Source organism: Haliaeetus albicilla, chromosome 5 (genome assembly GCF_947461875.1).
Source record: "Haliaeetus albicilla chromosome 5, bHalAlb1.1, whole genome shotgun sequence".
Classification (NCBI taxonomy): domain Eukaryota; kingdom Metazoa; phylum Chordata; class Aves; order Accipitriformes; family Accipitridae; genus Haliaeetus; species Haliaeetus albicilla.
Window position 1 is genome coordinate 26,189,850 of NC_091487.1, and position 13,200 is coordinate 26,203,049.

General features: G+C 41.4%; 1 protein-coding gene across 2 annotated transcripts in view; it reads right to left on the minus strand.

Annotated features, from left to right (window-relative positions):
- Positions 1 to 13,200, minus strand: part of TTLL5 (tubulin tyrosine ligase like 5) — a 143,915-nt gene that overhangs the window by 103,541 nt on the left and 27,174 nt on the right. For both annotated transcript variants that reach the window (XM_069783831.1, XM_069783830.1), the window contains exons 12-15: positions 12,061 to 12,168; positions 2,638 to 2,719; positions 1,018 to 1,079; positions 161 to 252 (exon numbers count right to left, since the gene is read on the minus strand). In XM_069783831.1, the coding sequence (XP_069639932.1) occupies positions 161 to 252; positions 1,018 to 1,079; positions 2,638 to 2,719; positions 12,061 to 12,168 (344 nt within the window). The remainder of the gene's footprint in view (positions 1 to 160; positions 253 to 1,017; positions 1,080 to 2,637; positions 2,720 to 12,060; positions 12,169 to 13,200) is intronic.

Genomic DNA, 13,200 nt, shown 5'->3' on the forward strand with positions numbered 1-13,200 from the left:
GCTGAACATAGCTCAGGTGCATCCCCCAAGTCTCTTCTGTAGTTATCCTAGAAATCCAAATATCCTCACTCCCTCACTGGCTCTCTCAGCTGTGAGCCAAATTCAACGAGACTGACTTTCCTGCTATCCTCCTCAGCTCTGGCTTGTTGAAGTCACTTACCTGCAGCTTCTGGTATGGATTTCTCCTGACAGATTCAGATGAATGATAAATGGCCCGGCTTGACCGCTGGCCTGGATCCTGGCACACGAAACCTATGGGCATCAGGAGCCACATGAGAACTTTAACACAGGCAAACCCTGAAATATAAACCTAGCATTCCTGTTAATGATCTCAGTCTATACATGACCTTCCTGTCCCTGCCCAAGGACCAAAAAGGATGCTTTTTCTTTTTTATACCTTGCTTTGTTTAATCCCAAACTGTACATTGCATTACATTTTTTTTTAATAACACTGGAACTTGCTTCAAAACCAAGTACTTAAATCAATAAGATGGGTTACTGAATAGCAGCATAGAGATAGGCTCCATTTCTTAAATAGCTGAGCAGACCACCTGATGACAATTCTGCATCTTTTAGTATTAGGGGTAAGTTGTGTCAAGTAACTGAACCAAGATGTCCTAAGAATGCCTAAAAGGTGCTGTGCACTAGACAGTCATGCAGCTTTCACAATCATGACTCCACTTCTAACATAGCCTAACCAGAACCCACACATTCAACCTAAAAAAAAAATGCATGAATACTGATTCTGAGGGCTAAACAGAAGTCACCTACTAAAGAGAAAGAGTAGTGTCTTCAAATACCAAACTAGGGACTCTTAATAGCACCTAAGCATCACAAACAGCCAGATTATTCTGAAGCTGAAACATCCATGTATAACTTTCCAGTGCTAAATACAGTTGCTCTCCTTTAACTGGAGTTCTCCTCTATTATACTTATCTGATAACATGCAGCTCATAAACCTACCTTTTACTTTTTTTAAATGAGGAAAAGGTTGAAGGAGCTTTTTATTACACTCACCTACAAGAGTGAACATATCTGAGAGCATGCTAGCTTTGATCTTCAGGTCCAAAGGAGCATCACTATCCCCACATGCAACAGAGGACAAGAGGAATTATTTGTCTGGCATTAAATGAGAGGAATGCATCAATATGCAAGATATCTTCCAATACAGTTTCTTTGTATTGGTCCTTAACACAGACATAATCAACATGGGAGGAAAACTATGTGATTTTCACACACATAGGTAAAGACAAAACAGCAACAGATTAATCTGTTTCTGTTCATCCTTGTTCACAGCTTTAGTCTTCTAATGCAGCAATGTATGGCCTTGTTTTAGCTCTGCTTGGCTAGAAGCACTTTCTTTGAATGTACCTATGCTACGTTTCATGGAGTATATTGACATTGCTGCTGTAGAATTCTTAAAAACCACAATTACTTATGCCTCTTCCACATAAAATCATAAAATAGATGGGTTAGTTCTAATGGATGGGAACAAATGATTAGGGAAGGTGATAGACATGAAGAGGTCAGACAGTGGGGACAGATGGGAAGCATCCATAATTTTATCCAGCGGGAAAAAAAGTAATTAAAAAAAAAAAATCAATGAATACAGTTCAGATCAGACAGGCAAAGTCCGATTCCTTGGGAGCAGTGAAATCAGCCATCTTCTACAGCACAGTAATAGATGCCAACAGCTTGGACAAAGAAAATGGCAACCATAACAAAGCAGAGCAAAGGATGCAGATGTGAGTTAGAGTTTTAAGTAATACAGGATGCAAATAATTCAGTGTGTACATATGTGAGCACAAACCACGAAACCAGGAAATTAAATATTGTGGAAACATTCTAGTTGCACCTGAAAACAAAATGGGTACTATGGAAGCTAGAATTATGAACATGGTGTGAAAAAAATTTTTATGCAGGATAAAGAAGGAGGGAAAAAAAAGACAAAAATTAAGAGGAAGGTCAGATATGGCTATTCCAGGAACATATAACTTAAAGCTTGTTTATACTGCCATAACTGAAATATTACTCACAGTACTACAAAAGTGTATTGTGCATCTGTGCTCCTGTAAAGTTAAACAGTAGTCCAGCAAACACATATAGTCGGAGATTTAAAGAAATAAATCCTCAAGCTTCATTAGAGTACGAGTGTCAGCATAAGGGCCAAGACAACACTCACTCTTTAGATTTTAGCTAAAGACAGTACCAGACCAAAAATTTGAGCCTGAGCATACATCTACGTAATCAAGTCAAACATAATGCCTGAACTCTGCTTGGACTCCAAAATCTTAAAGTTTCTACTCAGCCAAGCAGATTGAAAGCCCACACAATAGTCTGGAGAGTTTCAAAATTTATCTATGATGGGAGATTATGAAGTGTTAACAATGATGATGGACTGTGGAGGAGAAATAATTAAAAAGAAAATGGAAACCCAACTGGGTTCTTTCAAACCCTATTGCTGCAATAAGTTTGTTTATGCAAAGGGAAAAGCAAAGGATTATCCTCCCTCTCAATTAGCAGTGGAACAAATACTCTGCAGGCATCATGAAATCATGCCCTCCTAGGACCACAAGTTTCAAGGACAACCATCTCTAGCAACAGTCCCAGCCTCATATTAAACTGGGAATCGCTTACCAGGCCAATGATGGGGATAGGTTCACTTCCAACAGCCAGGGCTTGAGAGTGTCATCAATAAGGACATCAAAACCATACAGCTCTGAAAACACAGCAGACACTGTAAGTTTACCTTACTGCACCTTTAAACATTCAGATAAGGTCCAACATTAGTCTCTGTCAGGTCATTTCTATCTATATAATTTATGTTAAATCCAGTGAACTCTCTAAGGCTGAACAAATAATAACATCCCACAAGTGGGAAATTTCACTTCCTCAGAAACAGGATTAAATATATTCTGTTTGTGGGGGGAAAAGGCAAGCAGAAAATGAGTCGTAGGAAAGAATTATATAAAAAAACTAAAGTCTTTGCGGTCCGCAAACTGCAGTTCATGCAGAACTCTACTACTTGTTTTCTGAATTTCTTGAATTGACACAAGCCCAGCAGGTCCAATCTACTTCTTCCATTGGATCCTGGAAACAACCAAACTTCATTCTCCCTTTCACTTTTTAATCCCTAAATTCACTGTTCCAGTCAGCTATAGAAAATCTTGCTTCTTTCAAGCATCAGCTTCTTTTCAATTATTGCTGTATGTTTTTCTGCAATATCCCCCCAGGAGTACAAAAGCCTTCTCCTCGGCAGCTCCCTCTACGTGAACAACCTCCCATAACTCTTGATCTTATTGACAGCTTGCCACTTTGCAGCAAACTACTATAGAAATACTTTTTCCTTAGTTTCTAAAACATTCATAACATATTACATCTGCTAGATGTGTTCTGCTCTACACAGGTCAGATTGAAGCCAGCTTCCCATTCCAAGACTGATTTTACTATTTCACTCTATACACACGTTCTCTATAGTTTGGAAAGATTTGCAAGAAAGATGCTACACAAAGACAATTGTAAATCAGAAGTTGGCATTAATGCAATTCCCTCTTCCAGCATTAAGAAATATAGTTAATGATCATCAGGGCAACTTATGCACATTTTTTCAAAACACTGCAGAACAGGGTATTGGCAGAGAAGAAGGATTTCCATGGAATTAACCAGTTCCCTAATGCCTGGACTGAAAGCAGGAGAATTTCTTTGCCATGCTGCTTTCCTTGAATTCTGGCCTTGGCCTTTTGTCGCCTGCCTGACGTTGATGCTGGCTCCGGGGAGCTGGACTGCTTGACAAGATCTTCCTATGCAGACAGCTGTGCGAAAGCTCATGTAGCTTATAATGGGAAGTTAATGAGCTGTGGGGGGGACTTGGAAGGGGAGGAAATGGCAGCAGAGTGAGTATTGCCTGCTCACTCTTCTAGACTGTGTAGCCAGACATTGAGTGGGAAGCAAAAGAGCAGAGAGTTAAGGAGTTGGTTCACTCCAAAGAAATGAGGCTGAATCTACATTTGGCTCTCTTGCTCCCCAGACAGGAAAGGCTGCAGTAGAGGGAAAAGGAGGAGGTGGGGATTACAAGTGTAAACATCAGCAAAGCATTTTGACCAGAAGAAACTTCTGATTATTTTAATACACTATTTCAAAATACAATCTCAGGTTTGGTGAAGACCTGTGACTCTTAATGGCATAGCAAACTCCAGTGGACAGGCAGCTCATGCCCAAAGCAGAGAAGCAATGAGTGGGCCTGTGGCAGCCGCTGGTCTGCAACCTCCCAACCCCAGCCAGGAAGCAGAGCATTTTGTTTTTACTAGCTGTTGCTTTTGCTGCTGGCCATTCCCTCCCTCTGCCCCTCAAAGGACCTTTGCTAGCATTTTGGCTCCCCTGACTTTGTCATCCTCTCTCACACTTTTCTCCCTTCCAAACTACTTGCTCTTTAAACCTCTCTCATTCCCATCCAGTCACTCACTCACTCCATCCACTTTTACAAATACATATGGGAAACCTCTTGACCTTAGCTAGCCCTGACCATGCTGCTGGTGCTTTACACTCCTTTCCCTTGTGTCTGCCTTGTTTATTAGGACAGAAAGCTCTTCACGGCATCCCTGTTGACTCAATTCCATTGTTAAACACAGACATCTAATGCCATCTGCAATGCCTTAGGGTCTCCTAGGAAGACTCCACTGCTGCTCCATAATGCCCCAAGCTTCATGTATTCTAGGTCATATCTACAACCCCTGGACAGATGTTTGCTACCTCAGGGCACCAGGAGTTACACAATATCCATGTTCTGGCAACAGAATCAAGCCTCACAGGTTCCCACATAGGGCTTAGCACAAAGGGGTTCTCAAGTCTGCCTGGGATACTAGGGCACAAACAGAAGATAAATTACCTGTGGTTTCAACTATCCTAGAAATATCTCCTTGGCCCTCTTCCACATTTGGAAAATGCAATACCTAGATTAAACACAGAAGAAGTATCCTTTCTACTGTGAAACTCCACTATCATTTGTAAAAATAAATACACAGGCAGCAAAGATGTAGAATCACATGAGCACAGCAAGATCAGAAGTATATCCTCTGCAATTACCAACTTAAGCAAGCTTGTCATTTCACTCTATAGAGAGTAAAGAAAATAGAATGACAGAGAGAAACACATGCCTCAGGCTATGGCAATGGTAGGTTTATGACAATCCACCTTGTACCACTATTGTTGTTAAGGGAAGAATACGAAGAAACTAAGATAGCAAGTTTCCACAGTGCCTTCCCTTGCTCCCCTCCTCTTGCTACTACAATCCACAAAAACATGTTTCACCCTTGACATTTGCTAAAGAGATTGGGATTATATCAGGAGGTACCAGCTGTTGCCAAGACTCAGCAGGAACAGCCTGCCTCTCCCCTCCAACCCCCATAGAGAAGTCACTGCTGACCGAGCTTTCCATCCTCCCAAGAGAAGGGCTAGCTTCAGACTGAAGTTTAACAGCAACAGTTCAGCCAGAGATTTTTTTTTTTTGCCAATGTCATTATTTAAGACTGAGGAAGGCTAGAGACATGGTCTCAAGCTTTTTGGTTCTGGTAAACTACCATGTATTCCAAGTTTGGTTTATAATCCTGTCAAAGACTGCACTGGCACTCCCTTTTAGAAAATCTCCCCAAAGAATTTGCTATTCTCCTTAAGTCTAGAAACCAAGTCACAAGTGATAGCCTGGTAGCGCAAACAACGTTTTCATGATTTTGCATAGAATGAATAAGCTCAGTTCCTAGAGGGTCACAGGTATTGCAGTCGTAATTCTAGTCTTTGTTTTCAGCTTGTTCACTGAACAAAAAAGAAGAAAGCTTTACTGCAAAGTACATAGTCTGCAACCGAATGGAGGCAACCTGAGGTTATGAAGGGACACATATACACTGAAAAAAAGCTGCACAGTATGCAACTCTTTTGCTTTTGCAATAAAAAATTATTTTCTCATTTTAAGCAGAAGCATATTTAAGGACATTCCTAATCCAAGGAACTACACCTGTGCCACTGAAATTCAAGTCTTCCCTTTTTCCTTCCTACTTCTTCTGTGCTTTATAAAGGAAGGAATCCTGCAGACCATGCTTATAGACAACTTGTATCAAGGAGCTTCAGTTAGAAAAGTTAACTGTGCTACAATTTCATCCAAAGCAGCAACCAGTCAGTGCAAGGGAGAAAAACTTCCAAGAGTATAGTGATGGACGTACTCCTTTGTTGAACATATTGCCAAACTTGAGGCTTCAGAGACTACATAGTATTTTGTAAATGAACTCCATTTTATCTAGTGATGGTACAGTACCTGCTTCAACTCTGGTAGAGCACATCTTAACAGTTATGGGGACATGAACACATCTACATCTTGGGGGCTATCACAACCAGGTCCCAAATTATTCCCATTACTCTACAAAAGGCCAACAAAACAGTTTAGGCTTTGATAGGCAAAAGGCCATACTCTGTCATATCAAGTAATAGAACAGAAGCTTCTACTTCGGACACCAAAGGCTTTGAGGAAAGTACTGGTACTGTAGTCTTATGCAGTAATTTGCCTTGCACTCCAAATAATACAGCTTAACTCCCTTTTTTAGAAAACTTTGTTTTATCAGAGAAAGGCTTTATCTCTCAGTGTTATTACAGGAAAGAACCCTACAAGAGGGGACAGAATTATTCCACATGTTAGTGTTCTTGTCTACCTCACAAGATGCAGCCTGCACCTGCCAGAGTTTGTCACACTAGCTTGGCCAAACTGTAATTACCTCATTTAGGGGCACTTTTTCCACAATAAGTAACCAGAGAAAGTCCATCACTTACTACCTCTCAACCTTTTTTTCCTTCTACTGGAGCCTGAAGGACACTTAGTCACATTCCCAATAAAGTCTTCAGAAATGGATTAATTTCAGGGTGCCTGTGTAGAATCATAGAGTGTCTTGAGTTGGAAGGGGCCCATAAGGATCATGAAGTCCAACTCCCTGCTCCTCGCAGGATTACCTAAAACCAAATCATATGACCAAGAGCATCGTCCAGATGCTCCTTGAACTCTGACAGGGTTGGTGCCCTCGAGGAGCCTGTTCCAGTGACCGACCACCCTCTCAGTGAAGAACCTTTTCCTAATGTCCAGTCTGAACTTCCCCTGACACAGCTTGATTCCATTTCCTCATGTCCTATCACTGGTCACCAGAGAGAGGAGATGAGCACCTCCCTCTCTGCTGCCCCTCTTGAGGAAGTTGTAGACTGCTATGAGATCACCCCTCAGCCTTCTCTTCTCCAAGCTGAAGAAGCCAAGTGACCTCAGCTGCTCCTTGTAAGTCTTGCCCTTGAGACCTTTCAACATCTTGGTTGCCCTCCTTCATAAACCACTACTTTCTTTGGTGAATGAAAGATTACAGTTGGACTCATCACCTGTACCAAAATCAGACTTGGAATCATCCTTCTATTCTGAAGTCAGAAAACCTAATAAGGCCATCTTCAAGGCTAACAGCAAAGAACAGGAGTCTTGATGCAAATTGGGCTGCCTTTATAAACCTAAATAATCACCCATGAAGGAGAAAGTTCTTCAACCCAGCATGTGAGATCATAGTGAGTGAAGAGGTTAACATCCCAATAACCACCTTTGGACATCACTTCCCTTATGCCACTGGGAAACAGCAGAGTAGATATGCTGCTACTTGTTCTTCAACAAACTTAGGTGGCCAAATTAAGAAAATGTAGTAGCAGGTAGATTAAAATAAAAGCCAGCAGACTCCATAGATACATGGGTACATGACGTGAAGGAGAAAGAGAGCATGTTTCCTGACTTCATTAGCCCAAGTTCTTCTGATTTCAAGCTCCTAAATCCCAACAACCTTAGGCCCAAACAAACTAAGAGACAATAACCTGGTCTTCCTCACTTCCATGTTCCCATCTATCTGCTAAAGACCTTAACATCACTACCAGAAACAATGAGAAGCCAGGGCTGATTCGGACTTTGGTAACACAAGTCCACTGATGATAAATTGACAATGTTGATCATTTCTTTATAGCTGGTTTTGGAAGACTTAATTCTTCCTAGGTCTGCCCCAGCACCCTGAAAAAGAAAACTGGTGCTACCAAGCTGAGAACAGCTTCCTAAAGAAACCAGAAAGCTTCTGCAGCAACAGATCCTGACTCTTTCAGCTCAGCTGTGGGTGTTAAGTCATGAACTATCAGTTAGGTACCATTTAGAGCTATGAAGTGACAAGTAAGGAAAACAGAGCAGAGATAAGACTCCTACAGGAGTTACCATTAGAACTATCCCTTGAACTCATTTTACCCTTCAGACTCAGCTGACAGCTTTGTTAAATTCTGAAGATATAGTTATATTACAAAACCTACCTTGGCACATTGGATCATCAAAAGACCTGTCCTGGAAGGTACAGAGCTCCTGAATCTGATGGTAGCCAGAGGGCTCTAAGGACAACCTTTTTCAGATTCAAAATCTGGCTTTAAAGCAAAGACTGACAGTAAGGATATAAAAATAGAATGGATTAAGCTTCGCAAAACCAACACAAGTGTAGGGAATACCTGTTCTGCTTTTCCTTGACATGTCATCTATGAAACCAGAAAACAACATAGGATATGCGTATTGTGTATGTATGGCTGACCTAAGTCTCTAAGCATGGACTCACCCATACTCATGTCAAGCAAGTCTGCACAGCAATTCCTTTAAAAATCTCAAAATTCTAGTGTCCTGCAAAATTCATTACGGAGCAGACCAGCACTGTTCAATACTAAAAAAGGCTACCATTCACCCAAACAGGTCAACTCCTACTACTACTAAAATTAAATGCTCATGAAGAGCAGCAACACAGATGGTTGAGAGAGGGTCATGAGATACAAATGAAGACTTTTTTTAAAGTGTTTAGCTCTAGGTCAGCACCACTCAAGTAGTACAATAGTTTATTGTTTGCTCCATACCATATTAACGTAGATGTGATTAGAAGCATAAGCCTGGCCAATTCAGCCTTAGCACACAGGAACAGCCAAGTAAGAAACTCATTGCTTTGATGGGATCAACAGGCCTATTATCATATCCTGCCTTCTTGATTGCAGAAGAACTCAACAGTGTCACAGCTGGGTTGACTAGAGCTGGGAATGAAACTGGGGACTTAAATCTATTGCTTCTTCAGGATCATGTTTCAGTGAGTACAGAAAATGGTGCTATATTGGATGCTGGCAAAAATATGTGCTGCACCTAGTTGCCTTCATTTCATCCCCTACTAAACCTTCCTACAGAGAGATTTTTCAGACTGTCTGAGAGCAAGTCTCACTACTTTTTCTAGCCTACCCAGAAGTGCTTACTCCAGGACTAATGCAGTCTTTAATTGGCTTGGGCACATGTACCCCTATCATACCTCCTGCTCCCACACTGAGATGTCATGTCCCTCACAGGCAGTGCAAAATCCAGTTTCTCTTAAAGAAGGCTCCAGAGGCAACCAACAACTCAACTGGTGACCAGCTTGAGGACAATGCAGTCGTTCAGAGTCCTGCAGCATGCCCTCCTCTGGGGCTACTGGTTAAGGCAATTTTTACTTGCAGCTTAATTTTACGTGAGGAATTATTAGCTAATCATAAAGAACAAAATAGAGGCTTGAGATCACATTGTTAATAACAATGCATGAACAAGGCTGCAACAAAATCATGTAGTACTTACACTACTTTGTGATGCACTTCAGACGATCAAAACTACTGAGCATCCCAAGTCCTCCGAGAACTGATGATTACTAGAATGCAGTAAACAGCTGACATAACATGGCCAAAAGGGGACTCACTACAATCTTTCCACAAATTGTCAGTAGCACTCCACTTTGACATTAGAAAAAGAATCATCCTGACCTACCACTCTCACTTTCTAGGCAAGCATGGGTAGCTGGAACCATACAGTCTCACAAGTCTTATTTTAGAACATGAAGAAGCCATGAATGGAGTCTCTTCCCTCAAATCTAGAAAACAAGTATATTACATTAAAAAAAAAATTTACTTGGGAAAGGAATGAAGGACCACAGCAGTGCTACACTGTTAGATAAATAAAATGGGCAACCTAATCTAGACAAATAAGTACTTGCGATTTAATTTTTAGCAAGAAGGTGGCAATTGTGCTGGAGTCCTATTCCCTGGAACAGCATTACTAAGACTAGAGTAGAATACACATTGTTAGTCATATTTTTCTAGAAGTTTTCCAAACAAGGCCTACCTCTGTATCTGAATCTCAGACACAGGTTTCTGAAGTCTGAGATACTTTTCAAATAATCAGTCTTTCTCAGGACACACATACAGTTTCATTGTTCACAGCCCAAAATAAAAAAAAAAAAAAAAAAAAAAAGCAGCAAGCTCTTGGGAACCTCTGCATGCTGCCTTGAAATCTTCATTGCCAGTTTTCTCCCTCATGTTAACAGCTATGAACTCAGCCATTCTGAATGTTTCCAGCTAGAAAAACTGTCTTTTTTTACAACAGGGTTAAAAGTGGCACAACCAAGGAGTGTCAGAACAAGACACATGGATCAAGAATGAGCCATACAACATGACAAGGGCAGTTCAAATCCTTGGGACAAGGACCACCACTTAATTGTGGGGGGAAGGTGGCAGAAAGTACTGAGCTCTGGAAATGCCTCAAGCTCCCTAGGGAAGCAGTATGGCTCCTACTTAAGCTCTCTTTCCTGGGAAGCTCTTAATTTATGTTTACACTGAAATAAATGGAACAAAACAGTTTATTTGTGGGGGAGCATCTGAGAGGGTGGTTAGTGCAGCCCTGGGGAGGCAGCAGGAAGTGGGATAACCTCAGAGCCAGGCCCAGCAAAAAGTACATGAGGAACATTAGTTTCCACATACACAGCTCAGAAGAATCTAGAGACACAACTGAGGAAGGAAAAGGGAGAAGCAAAAAAGAGGCAGTTAAAGTTTTTTTGTGTGGTTTTTTTTTAATCCAGTTGTTGATATTTCTGGAGTAGCTGATAAACTGCTACTTCACTAAAACTATTATCTAATTCATAAATACCCATGTATGCCAAGATTCTCCAGCTTTGAACAAAGGCATCAGAGTCAGTCAGGAGAAGCTAAGGCCAGAGAGGTAGCTAGTTTGGCAGGTAACTAAACAACATATCAACCATTGCTCCTCCTTGACTCTTGACTATCTCATCACACCCAAATATCCAAAGATGACAGCATTTACATTAGAGTATTGAAAGCTGCAGAATCATCAATATCCAAGTGCAATGCAAGGACCACACAAATGGATTTACATGTCACAGCTAGTTTAAATATAAATCCCAATACCCAAACATGGGATAGCTTAAGCCAAGCTTGGTCTTCGGTTTAAGCACTGACGGAGACTAATTCTAGACTCATTTCCCCTGTCCTGAAACTCCATCTTCATGCGTGTATACACATGAGCAAAGGGTGGCTAAGAGCAGGAGGAGGCCTCTTTAGGGAAGGTTGGGAAGCAGCCACTGGAAAGCGGGAGAAGGCACACTGTGGTACCAGCCACTGCTTTCTGGACCTCGTCCCAGCATCTGCTGCCAGTGAGTTCTCAAATACCTTTGCCAGCACACAGCTCTGCATCCAGCTTCTGCCAGAAATAGGCTTTGACGCCACCATGCGGTACTCTCACACAAGCACAAGCCCAGAAGCATTTACCACCACTGTCATTCCAGGGACTGCATTACACATTCCTCCCTAGACCTCAGATGCACGTAGGACAATAATCCAGAACCACATTGGGCTAGATGGCTCAATAGAAAATATTAAATATTCTAAAGAGATATTTAATAGTGGGTCGGTAATTTCAACTTTCCAGCACTTCCCCAGTTCCTTTTCAAGTTCCTTTTCATCATCCCATTTTCAAGCATGAGATTCTGATGAACGACACTGGCACATGGGCAACTGTGATTCAGCATCCCCTGCCCTCACAGAGGCCTATACGGAGGAAAAAACCCAGTATCTGGCTTCCTTGCAATAGGGAATGCACATTTCTCTGTAGCATCAGAAAGCTGGAAGTTTCAAACAGTACTCAAGAGCCAATCAACAAAGATGCCCCTAGTGCCTTACCAAAGCAGCTGCCACGATGTGAAAGAAAAGTTTTACAGGCTGTGGCTATGGCCAGCTCAGCAGAAACTACAGTCTTGATAATCAGGTCCTCCACGTTGGCCATCAGTGCTGGAAGGAGGGGAGGAAAAAAAAAAAGTAGATTGTGAAGTAGCACACAATATCTAGAAAAGCATGAGAATATGCATATGGACAGATACCTTTGTGAATCAAAGCACATGAGAGCCTATGGATGACAAAGCAATGATGTTTGGAAATCCATGCAAGCTTAAGTATATAGATACATGCGTAAGTATCCTAGTGCAAAAATACTCACAAATGAGAGTGATAGAAGTGAGTACATGTACAGTGCAAGTAAGTGGAAACATGTGGCAAGCACATCAGCACAAGTCAGCTGGAGTCTGATCACACTCAGAGTATTAGGAAGGATTAAACAAGAGTGGGTTAGTGAGATAAGCCCTTAAACTACAGAGAATAAGCTATAGCCACTGAGATACAAAAAATTTTCTTGTGGACTTTTATGAGATAACTGTTCTGTGATGTTGCACCTTCCTCTAAAGCAGCTGTTCCCATACCATGATTCACAAATCATTTCAAAATTATATGACTGGTGACAGCTCTCAGTCCTGCTGACCTATAGATAATCTGCAGTTTCTGTAAGGAAGCTCTCTCTAGCTCCTGTATGAGCCTGTAAACAGAGCTCAGGAACAGGAATCTGAGCTGACAGAGGGAGCAAAAGGGAAAAAAAGATGCACATTAGATGTAGACCTGGATTCTACACTCAGCTTGGGATGTGTCATGCAATATAAAGAACACCACACTTAGTTCCTGTTTTCAACAACAAGGAATAGAGAAGCAAGAGGAGAAGGGAATGAACAAACACTGGAGTTGTAGCCTGAAAAGTTAGTAGGGATGATAGGACAGCCTTCCTCACCCCTCAAAGGGAGCACAAGCAAACACACAAGACCTCTAGCAAACCCACAGACATTTGGTATTCCCTATCCCAAAGAATATCTAGTACAAAGCACTTGACTAGAGAGTTTGATTTAGGTCTACAATTACTATTTCTCATGTTCAGATGACAACATGCAGGGACCTGAATAATTACAGAGTATAATGCAAGCAAATTCAGATGTGAACTTC